Source organism: Caretta caretta, chromosome 1, assembly GCF_965140235.1.
Source record: "Caretta caretta isolate rCarCar2 chromosome 1, rCarCar1.hap1, whole genome shotgun sequence".
Lineage (NCBI taxonomy): Eukaryota > Metazoa > Chordata > Testudines > Cheloniidae > Caretta > Caretta caretta.
This window is the reverse complement of record NC_134206.1, coordinates 133948342-133975134: the sequence shown is the minus strand read 5'-3', so window position 1 is coordinate 133975134 and position 26793 is coordinate 133948342. Positions and strand designations below refer to the sequence as shown.

General features: G+C 40.8%; 1 protein-coding gene and 1 long non-coding RNA gene across 7 annotated transcripts in view; one reads left to right on the top strand and one right to left on the bottom strand.

The window, feature by feature from the left end:
- Positions 1–26793, top strand: part of MID1 (midline 1) — a 328983-nt gene that overhangs the window by 177350 nt on the left and 124840 nt on the right. For all 6 annotated transcript variants that reach the window (XM_048860586.2, XM_048860595.2, XM_048860612.2 and 3 more), the window contains exon 2: positions 25143–25858. In XM_048860586.2, the coding sequence (XP_048716543.1) occupies positions 25199–25858 (660 nt within the window). In that variant the 5' untranslated portion in view covers positions 25143–25198. The remainder of the gene's footprint in view (positions 1–25142; positions 25859–26793) is intronic.
- Positions 399–25146, bottom strand: LOC125641141 (uncharacterized). The gene is made up of 3 exons (XR_007357996.2): positions 24992–25146; positions 1186–1373; positions 399–1078 (listed from the first exon to the last, which is right to left on the bottom strand). It is a non-coding gene; the product is annotated as an uncharacterized LOC125641141 (long non-coding RNA).

Sequence of the window (26793 nt, the reverse complement as noted above, 5' to 3'; positions counted from 1 at the left end):
AAACATACAGAAATTGGTTTATGTCTCTAACCACATCTACTGCATGCTTGGATTAGGTTTAAAATAGCTTTCATTGTCTCTATTTAATTTGAAGGCTGCCTGGTGCATCAGACTATTTATTATAAGTCACAGTGAATGCTTTGGGAAATTCAGTTTACAATTAATATTGTACATTGTATATATCATTGTATATAGCCCCTTTGTGCTAGGTCAGGGGTTGGCAACATATGGCATGTGAGCTGATTTACAGTGGCACTCTGCTGCCAGCCTGGGGTCCCAGCCACTGGCCCCGCTCAGCCCACTGCCGGCCTGGATGGACATAACCCTGGGCCAGCAGCAGGCTGAGTGGGGCTGGCTGCTGGGACCCCAGATGGCAGGGGCTGGTGGACAGAATCCCAGATCGGCAGCGGCCCCGCTCAGCCCGCTGCCAGGCTGGGGTTCTGTCCCCAGGCCCCTGTATATGTAAAATGTATTACTGGCATGCGAAACCTTAAATTACAGTGAATAAATGAAGATTTGGCACACCACTTCTGAAAGGTTGCCGACCCCTGTGCTAGGTGCTCTGCACACACAAGTCGAAAAGACAGTCCCTGCCCCAAAGAGGTTACATTGTAAATAGATTAAGATACAATAGAGACAAGAGACCATAAATAATTATTCTCTTTCAGATGGGTTATGAGGCACTAGTCTGTTTGCTCCTTAGTGTTAATATCAATCTTTTTCTATCGTTTTTAGGAGAATTTCTAGAACCTATAGTTCAGTTTGTATTGGGCACCCCCCTCTCTTCCTGATTTACAGAAGATATAAGTCTACTGTAGCTACCAGCTAAGAGACTTCATCCTTCAGTTCAAGCGGTAGAGACTCCATGTTCATTTCCTGGTGTTGCCCAAGATAATGGTTGTTACTCTGCTGAATGATTGGCCAAGTTTTCTTGAAGTCATTCTGGAAGGATGTCTCCCCGCCCTTTTTAATTACTAATCCTCTGAGATTGGATACACTTCGTATGAACACAGAGGCATGTTTTTAGTTTTTGTGACATCACGGTACTTCAGAATACATTGGAGCTGCAGGAGATGCTCTAGAAGAAAGAAAGGAAAGAAAACTATTACATTTTGTTTTCTTGCCTCTTGGTATATGTTGTTCTTTAGGAAATTCCTTTAAAATAACAGTACAATCACAGCATACCGAGAACTGCTGGGCTGGAGAGCCTGCATCCTTGGTGGCAGGTGATTCTTTGAAATACTCCCCTGCCATAGGGGAGGAAAACACATCATAGCAGTTGCAGATGTATCAGTCAACCCCAGCTGCCTATTCCACAGTCAATAACTTTGTATTGGGCATTGTCTGTCCTTCCTGGCTTCAGGTATTCTAACCTGACAAAGACACAGAAGAGAGAATAAAGAGAATGAGACAAGCAAGTGTAACTGAGGATTCCTTTTAAATCAGAAATATTTGAGGAGAGAGTATGGTTGACGGGATTGATTAGTGCTTTATGTTTAACAAATGATTCCAGCCATACTGAACCCACGAATTATAACCTGAATTTTGTAGAAAAGACCAAGAGAGATTATGACTTTTACAGTGCATATCAGTTTATGAATTTTGTTTTTTATCTGTATGGGAGAAAAATCAGATGAATAGGTCCACAGTGCACATACAAGATAATATGAAATGTATTACCATGATTTATATTTATTATTTGGGAGAGTCAGAGAAATGCAGATAAACCAAGCATGGGTCAGCAAGGCCTGCCTCTCTTCTGCTGCCTATGGTGGTATGAATTTGGATCCATCTTGTCTGAACAAATCATTGTACCTGCTTTAGGTCATCACTTAAAATGACAATGAAAACTTACTTAACACGCTCTGTATTTAACAAAACTTAATCTCCATTTTCCTCCTCAAGCAGATTGTAGGTGTATATTCCTGTAGTTACTTTATGTATAGTTCCATCTCTTTGCTTGTCTAGGGAATTAAAATGCACGTGTGAGTTTGAATTAGTAGGGCCCCATCCAATAGACTGTCACACAAATGGCCTGTACTCAGTTCAAAGGACTATGCCCTTAAGTAAAGATATCTCAAATGTACATCCTAAGAGTTTGCAGGATTGGGTCTTTTGTTTTTTAATTAAAGCCCATGCCTTTTCTTTTAATACTGTAGTACATGCACATTCAGTTCCTTTTCTGAATGCATTGCACAGAAAGAGAGAGAACTGTTTAAACTATATATTTAAAATTAATATAGGACTATCACCTGAAGACGTACTCTTGGGAGTAAGGACTCATTACATTAAAATATACTTGCTTTGATCCTAATCCTGTAAACACTTAAGCACATGCTTAACTTTACCATTGTGAGTAGTCCCACAATAGTAAAGTTAATGGGTGTGTTTGTGGGAGTGGGGTGGGGGAGCACTCTGTGTGTGTGTGTGTGTGTGTGTGTGTGTGTGTGTGTGTGTGAGATTCCCTCTAGTATCTGCAGACAGGATAAGGCCCCTGGTACTACTTCCAGCCAGTGGACATTTCCTTATCTGCCACACAGAGTTTCATTACCATGTGGAAAAAAGATTTTCAGTATAGGGCCCTTAATTTGTGATTAAAATAAGATGCTGATAATGGAAATAGTTTTGTCAAGCAATGGGCTTTTGAATGAGGTAGTAATTTAAAAATATTAATGTTCATAAGAAAAAGTGCAGCCTGTAGGGAATATGTGTGGGAGGGAGGAATGCAGCAGGACTTGACCAGGAAAATGCGGTGTCTGAGTCATTCCAAATAACTTGTTGGGACTTATTACCAAGTCCAAATGGCCAGTGTCAGATCCATCTGTGCTGATTACAGGGCTGGTATGACATTACTGTAACTTATCCCTCTTTGCTAAGAAACTTTGGAGCTGATCCTGCATTCTTTGTATACCCAAAGCTCCCATCAGCTTCAGGATTGGAGGTTTTAAGAGGCATGTTGAACTTGCAGTCAAAGAATGAGGAGAATGCACAGGCTCATTTTTGACCATTTGAGTCTCTTCCCTCCGAGACCTGATTTGGTGTCAGAATGAGAGTGGGCCCATCCATCCATCCGTAGAGTGAGGGTGGAGGGGGTCAGCAGATCAACACTCTCTAAGTTGATGGCTGTTCTTGTAGAGGTTAATTTAAAAAATGGTCATCGCTACAGCATGGCTAGCCAAGCAGAACAAACAGTTCACAATCTTCTCGAAACGGTCCCATACGTGGAAAACTGGAGGCAGGCTTGAACAACAGACCAAAAGGTACAAAAGAACTAACCAGTTAACATGAAGTATGCACTAATTATCTCAGTGCACTCATAGTAAAAACCAGGAAATTATTTTCAGAGAATCATAGGATAATAATATCCTAATTCTGGATCTGCCAGGGTTGAGGAAGAGTGGACCTTGTCATTCTTTTTTTTTTTTTTAAATAGTTACCCAATCAGTTGAAGTAGGTATTGGCTTCTTCTCTGCACCCTATCAGTTGACTGTATTGAATCCCCAACCAGAAATGAAATGAGACCTAAATTATCCAGAACAGCAATCTTGAGAATTTCCAATCTTTAAACTTCTTTTAGAAAAAAAAATCCTATATTTACCAGGAAACAAAGAGAGTTGGACACACAGTACTAGTTGTCCCATATAACACAAACAAAAAACTGAGATATGCTCTTTATAAAACAATCCTTTCCTATTTATAACAGTGAGGTATCACTATTGTGAACAGCTAAGAATCTGGTATTATACTAAAATATATACTTTGGTTACTGTCAGTGTAGAAGCTTTTAATACCAGAAATTAAATCAATTTTGTTCTCTAGCCTGGCAGAGGTTTATGTTTCAACATTTTAAGAATAGAAATTTTAGGGCATTGCGATACCATAGTGGTTGCTGGGGTATGAGAATCTGAATAGACTAGAGTAGGACTGCCCTAGTACACTTATGCAATCCTTACATCCCAATACGTTGAATCAGAAAAGTGTGCGGGTAAGTGATATTGGAGCTCATCATTGTAAAGCATTTATTAAAGAGGGGGGCCAATGCGAGGTTAAGGTTTAAGGCACATCACACCAAGGGAAGGTAACACAATATTCGAATTAGGCATGAGCAAAGGCTGCAAAGTTGGGACTGGGATTCAAACTTGCCCAAGGTTTGAGGATATTTGGATTTGAGGTTTAGAGTGAGTCTCTAATCCCAAATGTAGTCTAGGGTTGTATTAATTTCCAAACATTGCAGCTGGAACTCCAACTCCCTAAGGCTCCTTTGATAATCCCAGCCTTTGTGGTTTGTGTGTTTCAGACTGCATCACATTTGGATATTCATATTGCTTTAAAGCAGTTTAAACAAGCTCTTGTTACTTATTCATTGCAAAAGGTTTTTCAGGTGGTGATGCTGAGAAGAAGTTGCAGTGCGTTGTTTATATTGCGGTGTTGCTGTCAACATCATCATCAATGTTCCTATTACGCCTCTGGCATTTAGGGCAGTGACGAAGCTCCTCTACTCCTATCTGTTTCTGGCAAGTCTTTCAATGGTTCCCCAGCTGTGCCCCAGGTTTTTCAGCTCAGCTTCCACAGCTCTTCACCATGTTGTTTTCGGGCGGCCTCGTTGCTGTAAAAGGAGTCCGATAGAACAACCTCCTTGTTATGGGATTTTTCTCTACTGAGCTGAGTAGTATGCCACCTCTGTTCAGTACACAGGAACATGCAAAATTCTATTCCTCATCTCCTTTTTTCATATGAGGGGATCTGTCACCCTTTTCATTACTGCTTTTCTAATCATTCCCTGTCTTTCAAGTGGTTAAACTAGAATTTAGTGCTTTACTGTCAGTTTAACTATGTAACAAAAGGAATTCTTCTTCTTCTTCTCTAGCCAAAAAAGAAAACACAGTTGCTGAGCTCATGGCTCTGTTGATCACAGGGGAATATTAAAAGCATGTCCTGTATAATAGTTCAGCCGGATGAGGTGGTAGCTTTTTTTTTTTTTTTTTTAAGATTACAAGTAACTTCAATGTATTGTGAATGAGGGGAGTTTTTGTGAATGGCTCACTTTGAAGTTTAGAAAGATACCGGCTTGTTTGAGCAAAGGAAATCTAATATTTGATGGTGCAATTCATAATCTAGTCATTTTATGTGAATCAAGTACCATACAATTGTTCCTTCAGTGAGTCACAAAGACTGCCAAAGAGCACATGCTGCTATTGAAATTAAAGTTTGCCAGGCTCCAGAGAGCTGTAATAAAATTGTCACTTTTAGTAGGACTCATTGGGCCAAATTCAGAGCTTACTTAAATGCTAATGTAATTTGCAAGGGAGTATAAATGGCACAGTAGTGTATCATTTTAATGTAGTTACCTATCGTTTTTCTAAGGCTGAGAAAGCAAAAGGTGGGGGTGTATCTGACAACAGGAGACTGTGCTATGAAGCAGCCATTTAAAGGAGACTGTAATAAAGAGAGTGTAGCATAAAACAGCCATGTAAAGCAGTTTGGTATAAAGAAGCCATCCACCTTCCATGGGAAATTTCCATCAAGGGAGTTGCATTTCCTATGACACTAGTTGTGAATTTGGCCTCTAATGACTGGGCTGGATTCTCAGTTCTACCCTACTCTCTTACTACACAAAGTGAGTGCAAACCTCATGCAAGTCCCAAACTGCAGATGCCTCTGGCTCCTATGCCTCCTTCTCTCTTGGCTTCAGGTACCAGGAGCATATCTGGGATGGGCAGGAGGAGTGGCCATAGAGCAATGCACTCTGTGAATCCCCAACTGGCAGAAGAGCACTAGATTTCTAGGAACGTGCTGTTTAGAACAGCTGTGAGGCTATCCTAACTTTCATGTTCGGCCAGTGAAAGAATCCGAGAGCCCCCACACTGTGTTCACCTGGCATAAGTTGGACATGACAGCGAAACTAGGACATTTGATTTTCTTCTCGAACAATCATTTTACTTCCCAAGAAACTTTCTCAGAAATTGAAGGAATAACATTTTCACTGTCTCCATCTAGCTGTGCACTTGAATAAATCCGCATGTGTGTAAGCATCCTTACACTTGGCCAAAGACACAAACTGAGGAGATGTAAACTAGCAAACACTACTCTTAAATGTCAGCCTCCCTGAAACTTTTATTTTTCTCATTGTTAATATAGTGATGTAGCTCTGCCCTGATCTCACTGTACTTACATGGCTGCATTTGCACCCTGCATAGGGACTGGTGGCTTGGAATATCAACTGCCTGATACCTGATAGTATCTCTCAAACTATTAATATTTGTGCCCCAAAAATCAGGAAAAAATGCAAAAGTACTTCAAATTTCAAAAATGTTGGCATTTTTTTAACTTGAAAAGTGAACAATTCTGGAATGATATAAAAATAAATCAGAAAAATGAGTCGAAATAGAGCTTTTCCAAGCAGAAACAGGCAAAAATATGTTCCATCTTCTGACCGGAGGTGACTTTTGCCCTGAAAATATGCACCCAAAAAAAAAAAAGCATATTGTAATTTTCATATGTGCCAAATATTTTTACCTATTGAAATACTGACATATGAAATTGTTTTTGAATCTTCTTCAGTCTGTCTAGGTATTTATACCTTGCTCACCAGCATAACATCTGAGCAATTTTCCCTCAGCCCAAACCCAAAGTAATTGCTCTCTGGACTGCAGAGTTCCAGGGGATTGGAATTCTGTGCTCTGTCTGGGGAGTTGATCAACAGCTACGTCTGGTGCTCCTCTTCCATGGGTTTGAATGTCTGGTGGATCCATGACCAATTGTCACATCCCGCCCTCCTCTTGGTCTGCTTCTTCACCTAAAGGCCTTGTGCTTGCCTGGGCACAGGGAGCCTGCTGTGGAGCACAGCTCCATGGTGGACAGGGAGCAACAATCTGGGATCCCATAAAATCTGGGCTCCCTTGGTCATAAAGTTGCCATCTTTCTAATGGCTGGTAACCAGACCCCGGAGTCCCCACCCCCTGCTCTGCCTCTCCCGCACTCTCCAGATAAAAAAAACTGGACATCAGGGCTTGTCAAATGGCACCTGGATGCACAAGCCGAAACCCAGACTGTCTGGGTGAAAACTGGGCAAGTGGCCAACCTACTTGCTCAGCAGAATCATATTGTGTCAAATCTTCTCTATACAGAGGTGATGTGGATGGCCCTGAATTCTGCATAACCAAGGTGTTAATGAGCAAAAGCACTGGAGATCCTGCCATCAGAAATATGTGCTTTTCCTCATTTAAAAATTATTTCAACTCTGTTGAGGGTTAAAGACTTGCCTTTGAAGTCTAAGGGTGGGGAAAGTGTACTTCTGGGGTGCTGCTCCCAGTCCACAGAATGTCATGAATATCAATAGGAAATGAATACAAAGAGGGAGGCTAGCATACATTTCCAGAAAAGTCTGTTTAATGTTTAAAATGCTGAGTTAAGGAAAGGGCAGCAGGTGACCGATCAGCAGGAGAGATGAGGTGAACAGTCCATTAGATGCATGATTTAGCTTAAGTTAAAGCTGCTGAATGAAACTAGGAGATGCTAATGTGGCCAGGGGACACAGTAGAAATATTTGCTTTGGGGGACAAATTCTTTGATTTTTTTCCTCTTGTACATTTTTTCCTTTCGTCTTCTCTTTTCATATTGACCACCCATACATTTGTTTGCACACCTGGAAGTTGTCCCACACAGTATGCATAAAGCTGTTACAGAAATCCAGTTTGAGGCATAAGGGCCTGATCCTGTAAATACCTCCTACTTGAATAACCCCACTGAAGTCTATGGTCGACTCATGAGAGTAAAGTGAGAAGGATTAGGCCCTCGATGGCTCTCACACTGAATGTATACAAAAATCCACATTTTTAATCACACAAGTGAGTTCAGATCAAAATAGAACTGTTTTGTTAGAACTGAAACAACAAGGAGTCTGGTGGCACCTTAAAGACTAACAGATTTATTTGGGCATAAGCTTTCGTGGGTAAAACACCACTTCAGATGCATGGAGTGAAAATTACAAATGCAGGCATGATATGATGACACATGAAGGGAAGGGAGTTACCTCACAAGTGGAGAACCAGTGTTGACAGAGCCAATTCGATCAGGGTGGATGTAGCCCACTCCAAATAATAGATGAAGAGGTGTCAATTCTAGGGGAGGCAAAGCTGCTTTTGTAGTGAGCCAGCCACTCCCAGTCCCTATTCAAGCCCAGATTAATGGTATTAAATTTGCAAATGAATTTTAGTTCTGCTGTTTCTCTTTGAAGTCTGTTTCTGAAGTTTTATTGTTCAAGTATAGCTACTTTTAAGTCTGTTATGGAATGTCCAGGAAGATTGAAGTGTTCTCCTACTGGCTGTTGTATGTTACCATTCCTGATGTCCGATTTGTGTCCATTCATTCTTTTATGAAGGGACTGTCTGGTTTGGCCAATGTACATGGCAGAGGGGCATTGCTGGCAAATGATGGCATATATAACATTAGTAGACGTGCAGGTGAATGAGCCTCTGATGATGTGGCTGTTGTGGTCGGGTCCTCTGATGGTGTCGCTAGAGTAGATATGGGGACAGAGTAGGCAACGAGGTTTGCTACAGGGGTTTGTTCCTGGGTTAGTGTTTCTGTGGTGTGGTGTGTAGAGTTGCTGGTGAGTATTTGCTTCAGGTTGGGGGGATGTCTCTAAGCGAGGACTGGCCTGCCTCCCAAGGTCTGTGAGAGTTAGGAATCATTTTCCAGGATAGGTTGTAGATCGTTGATAATGTGCTGGAGAGGTTTTAGCTGGGGGCTGTACATGATACCTGGTGGTATTCTGTTATTTTCCTTGTTGGGCCTGTCCTATAGTAGGTGATTTCAGGGTACCCATCTCGCTCTGTCAATCTGTTTCCTCACTTCCCTGGGTGGGTATTGTAGTTTTCAGAATGCTTGATAAAGATCTTGTAGGTGTTTGTCTCTGTTTGAGGGATTGGAGCAAATTCAGTTGTATCTTAGGGCTTGGGTGTAGACAGTGGATCGTGTGATGTGTCCTGGATGGAAGCTGGAGGTAAGTATAGCAGTCAGCAGGTTTCCGGTATAGGGTGGTATTTGTGACCATTGCTTATTTGCACTGTAGTGTCCAGGAAGTGGATCTCTTGTGTGGACTGGTCCAGGCTGAGGTTGATGGTGGGGTGGAAATTGTTGAAATCCAGGTGGAATTCTTCAAGGGCCTCCTTCCCGTGGGTCCATATGATGAAGATGTCATCAATGTAGCGCAAGTAAAGGGGTACTAGGGGACGAGAGCTGAGGAAGCGTTGTTCTAAGTCAGCCATAAAAATGTTGGCTTACTGTGCGGCCATGCGGGTACCCATAGCAGTGCCACTGACTTGAAGATATAGGTCGTCCCCAAATCTGAAATGGTTGTGGGTGAGGACAAAGTCACAAAGCTCAGCCACCAGGTGTGGTGGCCTCATCAGGGATAGAATTGAGGCAACCTTCTCCCACTATCCTTTGTTCCTGTTACACATCTTTAAAAGGGGGACCGTGAAAACTTTTCATGTTCTTATTTTGGGTAACAGGTTCAACAGAATTATCTTTATCCAAAACACCACTGTGCAAGTCTCCCTTTCTAATTTAGTTTATCTATCTGTTTGGCCCCCACTACCATAATTTCTGAGCACCTCACAGTCTTTATTGTGTTTGTTGTCACAACAGCCCTGTGAGGTAGGGTAATGCTGCTCTCCCTGTTTTTATTGGTTGGGAACTGAGGCACAGAGAGATTAAGGCCTTAATGCACAAAAGGAGTTAGGCACCTAGAAAATCACTGTGATTCACAAAGCCTGAGTTGGGCATCTTGTACAACGAATAGGGAGAGAATAGGCGCCTTAGAGTGCAATTCACAAAAGCTAGCACACCACCTAAGCAATGCCAATGAGAAGGATGTGTGCCCCCCTCTCAGAGATAGGTGCCTAAATCCTGGCTCCAGGGAGGTGCCTTGGGATTCTCAGTTGCAAAATGTCTCTTGGTGGTAAGTGCCTACACAGTTAGCAAGAAGCTGGGAAAGAGGAAGGTAACGTCCCTCATATCTTTTAGCCCAGTGGTTAGGGTACTCACCTGGGATGTGGGAGACATACAATCCAAGTCCCCACTCTGCCTGATGGGAAGAAGGAATTTGAGCAAGTATCTGCCACCTCTCAGGTGAGTGGCCTACCCTTCGGGCTGCAGGACTCCCTGAGATTCTGTCCTGTTGAAGCTCTTGCACTCTGAATAAATAATGGAAGAGTCAGTGGAGCAGGGGGACTAGATCCTGAGTCTCCCAACTCAGTGCTCTAACCGCCAGGCAACAGTTGGATTCTCATGAGGGTGTGCTCATTCTAATTTGTTCGTTCACTCACTCTCTTTCAAAGAGTCATTTGAGCTAGAGAGATAACCCAGGCCTGAGACTAACTCTATTGCCTGGTGCTTAGAGCACTCACCAGGTGTGTAGAAGACCCATGATCTCATCTTCTTCTCCAGTGACTTTAATAATTTATTCACAGTGGAACAGCGTCAAAAGGAGAAATCCTTAAAAAATCTGAATGAAGTAAGTCGAAAAGGGTTCCAAACCATTGTTTTAAGGAAATGAAATGCATAGGAAATTAAATAATCACAATGTTTATTATTCCATTGTGAACAAAATACAGATTCATGTGGGGAAAGAAAGACCAAAGAGAATGTTTATTTGTTTGTTTTGCATCCTTATGGTCAAACATCTGAGGTACGTTTGCTTTCTCTGTGCTGTGCTGCAACTGCATGAAAGAAATCATTGCAACATGAAAAACAGAAAACACCAGGAAGCAATTCTTTCCTGCTGTTTCCACTTTAACATGAATTTTTTTAACACCTTTGTTGGAGTCCAAATGTCTGGTGTAATATCAAATCAGTCAGGATTACAATCAGACATTTTACATGCTTTTGGGTTAATCTGTAGTTTACTCTTGAGGGTTGTTCACTTGCACACTGATAATTTAGCAATGTTTTTTACACAACTGCAATCACCCAGTGCTTCATCTCCTAAACTAAAAGAGGTGACTTATTGCTCTGTGATTCTGGAAAGAATTCCCTTCCCAATAAATACAACTAGGTGTTTCAAGCAGCTGCCACAGCTTTTAGGTGAACTCCTGCCAGGCTTTGTTTATGTGATGTATTTTTTAATAGTGGTTGGAGAAAACAATAAAAATAGCAGGGGAATCATTTGTCATTTTTCTCCTGTAGTGTTCTACATTCTGTGAAGAATTAGAAAAGTTCTGTACTGTTCACATTGTGTGACAGGTTTTGCCAGTTCAAGTCAGTCTCTTTTACAGGCATGGCAACTACAATTCATTATTCAGCTCTGCATTAATTACACAGCAGGCTGAGCTTCCACTTGTTCAAGTTATGTGGCATGGCAAACAATGTCCTTATTACAAGCCATCATTGTCGGACAGGTTATACAGAAGCTCTGTGAGAGAATCTGATCCTCATTGCTTTTTTACTTGATTTAAGTTGAATGCTGAGAGAGATTTTGCTTTAGGGTCAGTGACTAAGGCATCTGGATTGCTGAAGGATTTTTGATTCTTAAACTCTGGCGGAGGTGATTAGGTGGAGCTGGTTTTCCTGGAATTGTAGGGTAGATTTTCCTGTTGTGTTTCAGCGTCCACTGTCTCACAGTTACAGACACAGTCACAGTATCGCTCCAGGATTACTAGGACAGTGGTAGCTGCTACCATCTGGCCGTTTTGGCCTGTCAGTATTTTTTGAGTGGGTCAACGTGGTCTTTCTCTACAGAAATGTATCAGCCAAAAGAACTAGGGCGAAATCCATCGGTGGGTATGTGAGTTGATACGTTCTTGAGGGTTGGAACAGATACTTAAATTCTCAACGGCGAGATTACATTTTCCATTTTCAAAAATATTTTCAAATGTGTTTAACAATATGGTAATGCAGCATTTTATGTTTTTGTGCTATTATAGAAAATGATCTTCTCTATATGGAAAGCTTAACAAAAATGTTTCTCAGTAATAAGCTATTTTAAATTTGTGTGAATGTTGTTGTTGTTTTATCAATTGGTGTTAAGCTACTAAAGAAGCCTGGAAAATAGGCATCTTCATTCTGGTAAATGCAACTTTATAGTTTTGGTTTAAAAAGTATCCAATAAAGTGCGAGGTAGCACATTTTCCCTCAGTTCTCTCATTTAAACATGAAATTTCCTACAGCCGTCTACCGTGCTTGTGCAAAGTCTTTGAAATCACCTTTTGATATAAAATATTCATTTGTTACCAATCAAGTTACATAATCTAAAACTTTGACATGTACTAGGCTAATGTCCTAAAGATACATGTTAGAAGGATAAACTTTCTTTTAGCACCAGTATGGTCAACGTGGTATAGAAGACAGCTTGAGCATGTAAACTATTTTATTTATGTGTGATTGAAGTAATGCCCACCAGATGTACTATATATATTCAGTGAAACCAGGAGTGTGTATGAGCCACAATTACTGAGTTTCTAATCTATATTTCCCAGTAGGATATTTCAAACTGAACAGTTGTCTGTCTAAGGGCAAGATAATCTGACATTCGGAGAGGTCCATTTTTAAAGTAACGATTTAAAAATCTAATAGATAATGATGCTAGGGTGTGTGTATGTTGTGGGGAGTGCGGGTGGGGGTGGGGCTGGAACTGTACAGCTACATGCCAGTAATTCTATCCATCATGTTACTCGTTTTCAACCAGTAAAAGTTAAGGGTCACTGTACTCTGATAATTAACCAGAAATGTATAACATGCCCTAGGTCTAGAAAGTTGAACCAAATTAAAGGAGATTTTACATTTTGTTGGTGAATGGCATTGCAAAGAGCTGTAACTTTAAGTATTTGTTTTTCTCATGCTGTCATCAGAAGTAATTAGATACTGTTGTGATGGGTGCTATAGAAAATTTTGTGGTAGAAAGACAGAATATCTATTTAGTGTACTGATGCAACCATTCTGTATAGAGAATAATTTTGCTTTTGTTTATTCCTTTTCACTCTCTGTCTCTCCACTGTAAGGTGTTGTACTGGACGGTTGTCTCTATGACATCAGTCACTACCCCAGGTAGCAACATTTAATGGATAATTTCCTTTTTTTTTCTTTCTTTACTCTCCTTTTCTACCCTTTTAGAGAGGTGCTGAGCACAATGATTTCATATGGGCACTCTGCACCTCTCCGGATAAGAATTATAATGAGAACATAAGGAAAGCAGTACTGAGCAAATGCTGTACCGCACATTGCATCTTGGCTTTAAAACGCCTGGCTAGAGAGAAATGAGAATCGAGCACCAACTCCCAACTATTCTGAGACTGAGTAATAAGATTTCTGAAAATCCTGTATTTACGCAGTAAAATTTAGCTCAGATGCGACACCCAGCTATCAATGAGGTTCTGCTTTTGTGCAACCTTCCAGGTGGATTGAGGCAGATGATTTCCTCCAAGGTCAAATAGTAAATGACTTTACTCAGATTAGAACTGAGTATCCTCTGGCTTCCCAGCCTTTTCTATGTGCTGGAACTAAGGGTATGGGGCGGGGGTGCTGCAGCACCGTCTGGCTTGAAGTGGTTTCCATTATATACAGGGTTTACAGATTGGTTCGAGGTCTCTCAGCGCCCCCACTATAAAAATTGTTCCAGCACCCCTGCAGTCTTTGTTTTGACTGCTGTTCCCACCCAGCCCCACAAAATCTCCTTGCTCTCCTATATTTTTTTTCTTTCTGAAATGAGCCAATAGCGTTTGGCACTTTTAATTGTCTGAGTTACACACTCAGTTACTGATACTGTTCTTTCATTTGCTGCTTTTAATTCTTTAGCTTGAAGTACTAAAGCTATTCTGCATGGCTGCTAAAAGCCCTCAAGGTGAGATTGTATGGTTGTGGGCAATTGTTTTGTCTCACCGTTCTCCTTACAAGGGATGCAAATACAAAAAAGAAAATACTTGAGATTGCCAAGGTTCATGTTTCGTGGGGAGATGTTACCTTTAAGTTCCCACAAAATAAGAGGGTGGACATGCCTCTGTGAGACAATGAAGCATTGCAGGCTCTTTCTGTCAGCAGGTGGCTTTTGCAACCTGTTCTCAAACAAAGTCCACAGACCAGGAAAAGTAGGGTGACCAGACAGCAAGTGTGAAAAATCAGGACGGGGGTGGGGGGTAATAGGCTCCTACATAAGACAAAGCCCCAAATATCAGGACTGTCCCTGTACAATTAGGACATCCGATCACCCTAAGGTAAAGTAAAGAACTCCCCTCTTCGCCAAGATTGGGCTTTATTAACGAAGTGGTAAGACTGAGACTTTTACATCTCACCCTGAGTAAGGGGCAGTGCATAGCAGACCAGGGAATGAATTATGACAACAAATTGTAATTTCTTTCAAGACTCATCCTTGCTCCAAGGAGGAAGAAAGCTGCTATTGGCATTACCAGTAGTTGATTATTTCCCCCTGTGTTGGCTGAGATATGCTGGTCAGCAAATCGACCAGCTGCACAGTGGAGTAAAGAGGGAGAAAGAGTCTTACACTTGCTTACTTGTCTGCATAGAGTTATAACAGCAAATCACTATCTTGTCCAAATAAATTAACAATAAGATACTAAACTGAGGCTCAAGCTTTCTCTCCAGGCTTGGCTGTTCTTAGGGTTCCTACTTAAAGAGTGCTCAGCCCACACCCTAGATCTTTTCTCTGTAGGAAATTATCCCCACCTTTCTCATATTCAGTGGAGATAAGAAGCTGCCTGCCTCAGTGATACAGCAGAACCTCCTTACTTTTGAATGGAATAGAACAGAACCCTTTCCCAGCAGAATCAACACCTGCTAACAGGGAGGGTTGTTTCACTGCCAGCCTGTTATACTCTCATTGTACTATACCAGAGGTGACTCTTGGCCTGTAACTAAATTGAGTTTCCTCCTCATTCTGTAACTGGCTAAAGCTGAATGGAAATGAGATGGGCGCAGCAGACAATAATGAAAAGGAGATGGCCATCTTTGAGATAATCCTGACCCAAAGACATATTTTTTCTTGTTCTTGGGATTCAGGATTTCAACAAAGATATTTGTAAATTCTCCATGGAGGAAATCAGGAAGCATGGAGACAGTTGTTTTGCAAATCTTAGTCGATTACACTAAAGTGTAACTGACATAAGGCACAAAAATACATACTGGGATTGGGTTCTGCTGCTTGTTCTGCAATTGACTTTCTATGAGGACATCGCAAGTCAGTGTCTTAGCTCATAGAGCCTGAACCATGCTAGGAAGATGGGTAGGAGGTATACAACAGTGGTTCTTAACCAGGGGCCTGGGAACCCCTGGGGAGCCGCGAGCAGGTTTCAGCTGGTCTGCTAAGCCAGGCCAGCATTAGTCTCACTGGGGCCCAGGGCAGAAAGCAGAAGCCTCGCCACCTGGGGTGAAGCCTGGGGCCCTGAGACCACCACCTGGGGCTGAAGCCAAAGCCTGAACAATGTAGCTTCACGGGGGCCCCAGTGGTGTGGGGCCCCAGGCAATTGCCCTGCTTGCTACCCCCTGATGCTAGCCTTGGCTTTTTTATGCAGAAAGCCAGTTAGTGTGGCACAGGTGGGCCGTGGAGTTTTTATAGCATGTTGGGAAGGGCCTCAGAAAGAAAAAGGTTGAGAACGCCTGGTGTAGAACACTGTCCTGAAACCGTTCTGCCTGCATGGGCCAGAGTGGGAGCGTCCTTACTAGGATTGCCAATTTTGGTTGGATGTATTCTTGGAAGTTTCATCACATGACATATCTTTAATTAAAGATTAATCTTTAATTTCTGGAGACACCAGGAGAATCCTGGAGGGTTGGCAACCCTAGTCCTTACTGCTGTCCTCTGTTACAGCTAATGACTGCATTCCTCTCAGAGCTGTCTCACAGACACCAGGCTATATGTGTGAGGGGCTCAGATCACAATCTTGCCACCACACAGACATGTGTAGTGTCTGTCCGCCCTTTGTTCTCTCAGGAGACAAGCAGCCAAATTTAGCTGTCTGTCTCCTGCACAGATAGCAGGGCTCTCTGAGCCCTATATTCCTCCCCTACAACAGTGCATCTTCAACAGAGCAGCTATAGTTTGCCCCTTATCCTCTCTGTGTCATAGTCAATCGGTAAAATAGGGACCTACCTCACTGGGGCCACATGAGGCTCAGTGGATTAGGTCCAAACTCTCCTCTCAGCTACACTGCTACAACTTTACCAACTTTGCCCCTTAAAGTTTGTAAAATGATTTGGGTCCTTGAATGAAAGTGTGTGCAAAGGGAAAATCCATTTTTGTTGTTGCTCATTTTAATTCTACTTAAATACTTACTTAAGTGATTTACAGTTTTTAAAATCTTTCCCCCTCAACTTACCTTAGCAATACAGTCTTCATTTGAAAATACATTTATTTGTCTTATACAGGCACTCAGAGGAACATACAGAAAGGAATTATAAGTGTGATAGACATACAATTGGAATAAAATGTTCAATATTGGATTGGGAAAACTTGTAAAATCCAGTGAGCTGATTCTTTTCATAGTGGTTGCGAATGTGCAGAGTATAATACTGAGAACACATTTCTGGTCTGTTAGAATAAAAATACACTTTCTTTATGGGACTTTTCAGCTATCACATGTGAGGAGCAGAAAGCAAGGCAGAGAGGTTGATGGGATATGCCTGGTGGGTAGGATGGAGATTAGTTTAAAAAAGCAAGAGCTTTATTTAGCCAATATTGCATCTGTACATTGAACTTCCAGTCTGTTTAAATTCTAAAAGCCCCGTGAGATGTGAGGTCATAACTTGACTGTTGCAGCTCCCCGAACACCTCTTACTGCTATTTTAAAGGCTCTGTGTGATGTGAGAACAGACCCTCGGTTTCTTCTGACAGTTTATGATTCATGGTCAAAGTTTAGGATGGTTATGAATTTAAATATGGTGTTTACCCTTGTAGTGCTAGGTTCCCACTCGAGTCTTTTTAAGTACATGGTCGTTGTCACCCATAATGCCATTACACTGACCAAAAAGCAAAGTGAAGTGCCCAATTTTTGCAGCTGCATAACTAGAGAAACATTTGAAATTAATCTCTTTTCATTCATTAATTCTTTTCATGGAGAGGTGAGAATTATTTTTATGTAAGAGTCTTTTAGCTGGTGTAAATCAGTCAAGTTAATGGAGCTCAATCATGAGGTCAGTGGAGTTATGGTGATTTACACCAGCTGAGGATCTAGCCCTTTGTTTTCAGCATTCCACATTTCAGCATCATACACCTAAAAATATAGAACTATTGGACACACATGAATATTAAACAATTCAGAGCATTTAATTTTTAAAACATACAGAAGCATATTAAAATATATATCTGCTATTCTATTTTAGGTTTCAGAGTAACAGCCATGTTAGTCTGTATTCGCAAAAAGAAAAGGAGTACTTGTGGCACCTTAGAGACTAACCAATTTATTTGAGCATAAGCTTTCGTGAGCTACAGCTCACTTCATCGGATGCATACTGTGAAAAATACAAAAGATGTTTTTATACACACAAACCATGTTTATCACTACAAAATGTTTTCTCTCCCTCCACCCCACTCTCCTGCTGGGAATAGCTTATCTAAAGTGATCACTCTCCTTACAATGTGTATGATAATCAAGGTGGGCCATTTCCAGCACAAATCCAGGTTTTCTCCCCACTCTCCCCCACACCCCCCCCCACACACACAAACCCACTCTCCTGTTGGTAATAGCTTATCCAAAGCGATCATTCTCCTAGTTCTCTGCAGTAAACGGAGGCTTATATGTAATGATGACTAGCTTTCCCTAATGTAGTGAATGCTTCTCTTCCCAAAGTATTAGGAATAATTTGATTATCAGCTACATGTGGATGGTTGCAGTCCTTTAAAAATATGTCTATGTCAAAGTAATGAAATGCATAAATAATTATTAACAGCACTAGTTAATCACAGACCTCAATTATCTGAGATATAAAAGTTGAAAGTAGTTAATGGATTAGGGGCAAACATTAGGTTGTGAGTGTTCTTTAATAGCATTAGGAATACTTCTTGAATCTGATGCCACATGTTCTAACTGTTCCCTAAAATGATTCTATTTATATCCTTCAGGAGAAGGAAAACTACAAAATAGATTTTCTTTCTTCAGAGCTAGTACTAGAAATTCCAAATGTATCAATTACAGATGAGACAGGTTTTCTTTCTTGCCTCTTTCAGTGCCCATATCCGATTCTATGACAAGAATGTAAACACTTAACTACACTTTACTGTGCATTTATACAACATCCTGCTAACCTGAAAAACAGACATTGCCTATTCTGATGTTACTTTGTGTCAGCACTAGAAGACACACACCCATGTGCTCACGCACACACTAATTCTGCCTTTGACTCCATTTCCAAATTTCACTCAACTTCATTATAAACAGTTTCTTACAGTACATTCTTTGTGTGTGGTATCTATAAAGGTTTTGCAACTTATTTTATAACTGCCATTCTTGGATTAACATAACATAAGAAGAGCCTCCACTGTAGTTTTGGTAGCTGACAGGTGAGGGCCCAGCTGCTGGCATGTGGCTCAGTGCAGAGTGGGACCCAGGTGCCAGCCAACCAGGCCAGGTTACAAACTGCTGCCTCCCAGCCAAGTTTTAAAGGTGGGGAGGGGGAACCATGGCCCTTTGGGTGCCCGGAACCTTTGTAGAATTGGGGGTGGGGAGGGAGGCAAGGCCAAAGTGGCAGAGGAATTAATATTTAAATATCCCACAGACAGCATATATGTTTCTTTTGTTAAAAAGTGGGGTGGCCATGGCACCCTAACCCCCCCCCCGGTTTTAGTGCTGGTGACACGCGTCAATGTTTGCAGCATGGGCCCTGACATTGCAGTACTGAAATCCGGATATGTTGTCAGTAACTGTTGCTAGGAAAAATGCCAATGGAAACTGCTTTGGGTATATTTAGGATATGATTCACCAACACATGAAACACTGAAATCTTGTTAGTGAGGAGACACATCAGAGAATCTCCAGATATAGCACAACACACCTTTTTTGCTTCTGAATAAATACAGTTTTACCAAGTTGCACAGTCTTACATGCACTAGAATACAGTGGAGAGTGGCAGCTGGTTGCAGCTGCTTCAGCAAGTGTAGGACTGCTCAAGGACAGCCCTTATTTATGCCACTGGCTCAAGAACCTTATGCCAGTGGAGGATCAAGAGTAGCAGAGATCCATTCTGCCACATTGATACCTATCCCATCTTGTCCGTGACCTGCCCCTGACACACCCTCTCCTTCCACTCCCTCTGAAGAATGGATAACTGTATGGAAGCATTCGAGCCACCTCTGCTAGCTTTACTCCAGTAGAGGGTTATTCTCCATTGACTTTGTGACGCAAAGTGTCCTTAGTTAACTAGAGCCTCTAGCCTATTATTTTTAAGTATAGTTTTACTTTTTAGTATAATTTTACCTCAGTTATAAAATTATCACTCTTCAAAAATTAGCAATACGTAGTCTTGTCCTGAATGTATTGGGTCAAAATGGTGGATGACATTATCTGGTAGTAATGATATTATTATGTAGTTAATGCTAAAGAGAAAAAAAACAGGCACTCAGATGTTGTGGTGATGAGTATAAAATAGGTAGGAAGATAGAACGGTTCTTAAATCTACCTGCAGAGATAGTTTCAGCTTCTTGGTATGTGTAGGGACTTTAAAGTATTTCATTGTTGTTGCACTCCTAGGACCAAAGAAAAGTAGAGAAGAAATACTCAGAAGTACAATGTTATCATTGTACTTTGGTCTGTAACCTTAAACAAATTGTTTAAGGGGTTAAATGCAATGTCACCTCAAGGAGGAATACTAACACACGTGTAGGGTGCATTGGATTTTTTCTCTGTTTGCTATAATAGCTGCAAAATACTTACTAGAGCCAAGAAGAATATGTTACATTCTCCTCAGTGAATGTATTTTTGGGTCTTGATCGTGCTCTCATTGAAATAAATTGCAAGAGTCTTAATTACTTTAATGGCACAGGCGCTGGATATTGTCAATGAAGAAGTGTTAGGCTTTTTGACCAAAAATAGATGTATAGAATTGTGAGTTTTAAAAAGATATGATTTTCCACTATGAACATTTTCTCTCTAAATGTAGCTCTTTATATTCATGCATTTCATTCATATCCAACTAATAATATACAGTTCAAAGACACATTCTTCTTGGACTTCTGTTTTTTCTTTTATCATAATACCCCTGCTCTGTGTGTTTAAATTGCACTTAAATAAAAAGATAAAGCATAGAAATAATAAAGTAAACATAGTAATAAAATCATATTGCAGATCATAATAGTAATGAAACAATCATATAAAGGAAGAATTTTCCACTGTACTCCGCTCGTACTTGACACTTGCGAGTTAAAGTAAATTAGTCAAATTTCAGTTTAAATTGTCCATTTCTCTTTCTTTTTTTCTAGGGAGCTTGAGGATGCTCTCCTCATGGAATTAAAAGGAGTTATCACCAACTCAAAGTTCTTCAATTTGTCTTAAAACAATGGGTCAAATCCTGGCCCATTGAAATCATAGGAAGGGAGTTTTGTCACTGATTTCAGTGACATTTCACCCTTTAAGGGCCAACATTCTATTTCCAGCATATTTCATACACTGCATTTCTGTGAGAGGAGATTCAGACTTCCAAATGTTCTGTTTCCCCTGAGGTTTCTTCCATTCAGGTTCCCAAGAATTCAGTCTGACTCCAATCTCATCACACAGGATCCTTTATTTGGTATACAACAGGGGTTCTCAACCTCTTTCTTTCTGAGGCCCCACTCCCCAACATTCTATAAAAACTCCATGGACCACTTGTGCCACAATATCTAGTTTTCTGCACAAAAAAGCCGGGGCTGGCATTAGGAGTAGCAAGCAGGGCAATTGCCTGGGGCCCCATGCTACAGGGGCTCTCGCAAAGCTACATTGCCCAGGGTTCCAGGCTTCAGCCCCATGAGATGGGGCTTCGGTTTTCTGCCCTGGACCCTAGCGAGTCTAACACTGGCCCTGCTGGCGGACCTCCTGAAACTTGCTCACAGTCCTCCAGGATGAGAGCCACTGGTATACAGCAAAGCTACACTGCTGAGTATCAGATTCAAGCGTAGTGGTTGAGCATAGGGCATACCACATAGCCACAGCAAACCTTTTCCTTTTATATACATTCATACATCACATTGCATTTATTATACGTTGCATCACATGTTTTGGGATTGGCTTGGTTACTTTGTAGGAACTAATCTCTGTGCAGCATGCTCTGTCCATGCACAACTTACTGTTTACCTCATCTTTACATTCCCAATTTATCCATTGTTCCCAATTTATCCATTGGACATTTGTAAATGGTTCCCTCTTATCTTAGCTAGAACAAACATTCTATTTTTAGCCTGCTGATCCTAATCCTGTCTCCCAAAAAGTGAGACCTCACCCATGTCCAATTACTCATGTCAAACCAGGTCTACATTCAGTTCTTATTGAAGTAGGTTTCCCAGCTAGAAATAATATTAATGTTTTAGCATTTGCTATTTCACTGTTGTCGATTGCTAAAATTACTTCTTGTGAGTTGAACTTAGTATTTCTCATTGCAATAATATTTTTATGCCTGTAATTCTAAAGTTTTTGAAATTACCAAATTATATATTCCAAGTTCTTTCCACTTTTGCTGTTTTTCCTGCACTGGTTGGGTGGCAGTAATTTTACAAACTACAGCTTTGTAAAGCCACAACAGAATCTATTATAAATCATTTATACTGAATTTTTGTTTCTATGATAATACACTTGGCATATGGGGTGGGTTTTTTGGGTTTTTTTTTTCTATTGGTATTAAAGTGCAGTCTTCCAATTTCAAGTGGTTAGAAGTTTTCCAGAAAGCTCATGAAAGTGAAAGTTCATACATGAAAATTTGAGAAAAATGGCATTGGGTTTTAAGAGACTTTGTGGATGGATTGCTAACATGACCTGCACTGAATTGTTTAAAAATACAATAGAAGGATTGTAATAGTAAAGTAATAGCAGGATTGTAGTTGGTTAGATACTCCTATTTGGATTGTCTTTAGCATACTCTGTCCCTCTTACAGCTTACATTAGTTTTTGGTTCAGTTACAGAGGCAGTGGTAATGAAAAATGCAGTGTTATTAAAAGTAAATGTCATTGGTAGCTACAAAGGAGAGGAGGTGCAGATGATTTTGCTAGAGGTTTTAGCAATATTTGGTACAAGGGGACATATATCATTTATTGAGCTCCCTCGGTGTGTTCAATTCTGAACAAACAGGAAGACAGGTCTCTAAGGCCAGATTTTGATGCCCTTACTCTCACGGAGTAGTGCTACTCAAGGAGTAAGTTACCATTCAGTAAAAAGAAAAGGATACTAGTGGCACCTTAGAGACTAACCAATTTATTTGGGCATAAGCTTTCGTGAGCTACAGCTCACTTCAGTGGATGCATTCAGTGGAATGCATCTGATTAAGTGAGCTGTAGCTCACGAAAGCTTATGCCCAAATAAATTGGTTAGTCTCTAAAGTGCCACTAGTACTCCTTTTTCTTTTTGCGAATACAGACTAACACGGTTGCTACTCTGAAACTTACCATTCAGTGTGAATAAAGGTATCAGAATCTGATCCTACATCAGACTTGGACAAAATAGTCTATAAACACCTTTCTGAAGCACTGGGTAAGCTCCAGCCTTTGGATCAGTGGTGCATATACCTCCTTGTTTATCTGTAGTTGACTATCATTAAAAGCCATTTGTTTCAAGGAGGCAACTGAACAGAGATAAGGACGTCACCTGCCACACACTGAGCCAGCGGGATTTCCATATATAAAAGGAAGCATGGAAGAAGCCCCAAATCCTAAACAATTATAAGAAAGAAACGCTGAAGGTCAGTGTGTTTTCACTGAAATGCCAGTATAGAAGTAACAATTAGGTTTGCTGGCTTAAAACCTTGGCTTCTGCCAACCATAAATCCCCTTCTCTTATTTTCAGTTCATCATATAAAATACAGGATAAATGGGTGATGAGATATTCCGTTGTGGTGTGGGAATGAATTCAAACAGCATGAATGAGGTTTTGATCATCTGGATCTGTCATGGAACAGTGAATGAAGAAAAGAAAAGAGACACTGTTCTTCATCTGCAGAATATGCTTTCATCTTTTGTGTGCTGTGTGACTGTGGTTGATGTGAGAGTGGCGGGTTATCATTGCACCCATGTCAAATCAACAGGTCTTTAATTTTTAACAGGCACAGCATGTATTTCTGGCATTTGATGGATAGTTATAACTGAATTAGACAGTGGCAAAGTGAACTTTAGTTGAACCAAGATCATCAGCACAGTAGACCTGAAAATTAAGACTTGTGATGAGGTCAGTGCGTTTTTAAAATCTTCAGAGCTTTTGGCATATATCTGGATGACTGCAAAGGGGCAAAAACATCTCTGGAACTGAAGCCTCAGTGCCCTTACCCCAAAGCATGTATGAATAAGAATTAATGGGTGATTTGAACCTTGCCTCCATTTGTTGAACTTTTCTGTTCTGTTATGGTTTGTATTGGGGTTATATATAGCATTCCTGTCACTGTAACTGCAGTCCGAAGTTTAATTGTAGTGAAATGCAGAAAGTTCAAAGAGATTTGGTTCCCAAGCTTGCTAATGAGCACCAGGCTCTCTTCACCCTTAATGAACCAAGGTTTGTATGTGGATTTTTTTTTTTAAATGGGAGGGAGGCAGGAGTTCACACAACTGAACAATGACTTTACAGTGTAAAGAGTGTGCAGCTGTGCCATCTGAAGCTGTCCTCAGTTATGAGCAACAAAGCTTAAATAGATTGTACTGTGAAGAGGTACAGCTCTGTGAGTGTGAAGCATAGCTTTTGCTTCTGCTTCACTGACCTGTCTGCTTGCAATAGCAATGGGGCCTTGATGAGAGCTTAGGCAGGGAGAGCTGCGTAGGGCGACTCTTTCAAAATCACTCCCTGTAACTTGAATAGAGAAGAAGAAACAAAATGAAGTTTCAGTTGATCTCTTTCCAGGGATGTACTGCTGCGTTTTCTTGAAAATCCCATGCCCTCCATCTAAAAGTCATTGGTGATTCCTTAGCCTCTTCAGCTGATCCATAAACCACTAAACTGAGTATTTTCAGCCGATAGTCTATTTTCCTTCTAAATTGTAATAACAAAGATTATACACACAAAGATAAATTTGTTAAACTAAACAAACCACAGATATTTCACGTTAGCTCAATGATCTTCCAGAAGCTCATATTATGTCTTAGGTCAAGCTCATTTGAAATTTGTGCAGAGCCAATATTTTCTGTTTAAAATAGATATCTATATTATATTTTGTCTAACCTCTCTATTTCTGTTGCATCCATCGCTGCTGCTGCTGTATATATGTGTATGTATATGCCACATTGTGTGTGTGTGTGTGTGTGAGTGATGTATTTATGCATATATACACATTCTTGAGAATATATATACACACCTCTGTACTCTGCTGCATGTGTATATACATACACACTGCACTACATGTATATTCACAAACATATAGATATAGAGACAGATATACCCAGTATATTTATGTACCATGACTGTAACATTAATTAAAATGTGTAATATGAGACAATGCCACAATGTGAAGTACAGAAGCAACAAGGAGCTTTTAGGTTATCTATTATAACACTGTGGCTTAATCCTTGCTCTGCTACTCTTCAAAACAGAAATAAAAAAAAAATTGCCAGCAGGTTAGCAAAGCAGAAAGCTGCTTCTGCAGCAGGAATCTGTTTTTACTGTGATATGTTGTTCTGCTGTTTGAAGGTCTTAATTTTGGCTTTTAATAATTCAAAAGCACCAGAAAACATCTGCTGTTGCCCTCAATCTCATGTTAAAGATAGAAAAACCGACAAGGGTTTTGTTTTTTTGTTTCGTTTTTTAAATACAAAACAGTACAATTGCTATGGTTTTTTTAAATTGCTTTTGTTTTTTAAATACAAAATAGTACAATTTTAAATACCTTGACGTGTGCCTATGCAGATTCAAAACTTTAGATAGCTCTTCCGTCTGCCGTGGTGGCTTGATAGTACCAGTGGCGAAAGTTGACAACCCCCCGTGGCTGACCCCTCTTGCTCTCTCTCGCCTAATCGAATTTTGCGTTATGTTTCCAGATAGCCGATCAGCTTCCCTGGATTTCGCTGACGACACAGGAAAGCTTTGCCTGAAGATGGAAACACTGGAGTCGGAATTGACCTGCCCTATCTGTCTGGAGCTGTTTGAGGACCCACTGCTGCTGCCTTGTGCTCACAGCCTCTGTTTCAACTGTGCGCATCGCATATTGGTCTCCCACTGTGCCACCAACGAATCAGTGGAATCCATCACTGCCTTCCAGTGCCCTACTTGTCGTTATGTCATCACTCTCAATCAACGTGGTCTAGACGGACTGAAGCGCAACGTCACCCTGCAGAATATTATCGACAGGTTTCAGAAAGCGTCAGTGAGTGGGCCCAATTCTCCTAGCGAAACCCGCCGAGAGCGGGCATTTGATAGCAACAGCATGTCATCCAGTGAAAAAGTTCTCTGCCAGTTCTGTGACCAGGACCCTGCCCAGGAAGCAGTGAAGACCTGTGTCACTTGCGAGGTGTCCTACTGCGAGGAGTGCCTCAAAGCGACTCACCCGAACAAGAAGCCATTCACAGGCCACCGTTTGATAGAGCCTATTCCAGACTCTCACATCCGAGGATTAATGTGTCTGGAGCATGAGGACGAGAAAGTTAACATGTACTGCGTGACTGATGACCAGTTAATCTGTGCCTTGTGTAAACTGGTTGGACGGCATCGTGATCATCAGGTGGCAGCTTTGAGTGAGCGCTATGACAAATTAAAGGTTAGTTTTACCTACTCACTCCTTGTAGCCCAGCAAGCAGGGTGTGACAAGAAGCTTAGTTGCATGATGGGGAAATATGTTTTCTCACCTCTGAAGAGTGGTTGGTATGGGTAGGAGTGCAGTCTGTAATTAATATATAATATGTAATATGTATGTACACACACATATCTGTTCTTGAAAAGGTGTCAATTAATTTGCTGTAGATAAAGTTACCTCAGTATTGTCTAAACTTCCCTATACTTACCATAGGGAATACCAAGCATACTACAAATATTGAAGTAAACTTGTTCATTTATTTAAAGCATTATCTATAGTGACTGGTAAGTTTTTAACGTTGACCGCTGTACATATAGGTGTGTGTATATACATATACATGGACATTGAAATTTCAGACATTCTTTGAATATTCTGATGACAATTATTTTTAACGCAGTTGCTTACAACTGGAAATCCCTCTGCATCACGCTAAGCAGGGGAAGCATTTAAGAGCTGTCTTCAGGACTCCCCCAGCAACAACATTCACCCACACTTATATAAGACATAGAAATGAAAACAAAAATGAAATTGTTTCAGAGCTACCTGTGACATTCCCTTGGTTATGTGATTTTTTTCTCCCCCTCCCTACCCCTTCCACATCTATCCTATCAGGTAACAATGCTGTTCTGACAGTCCTGTGTTCCGTTGCAGAATGTCTTCAGTATAGTATTGGTATTGCTAACACACATTCTCTGGATGTTCTCCAGTTTCAGCATGGAATTAATTTAAACAAAGCTCCAACTCAGGTAGTAGTAACTAAGTAGAGAAGTATTATACCTCTTTGAGCCCAGGATCTTTTAGTTACCAGATTTGCATGCTGCTGCAGAGCAGAATAAGAACGAACGAACCTCAGGAACCCCCACCCCCATTCCTTAGGGAAATGCAGCTTTGATTGTTTT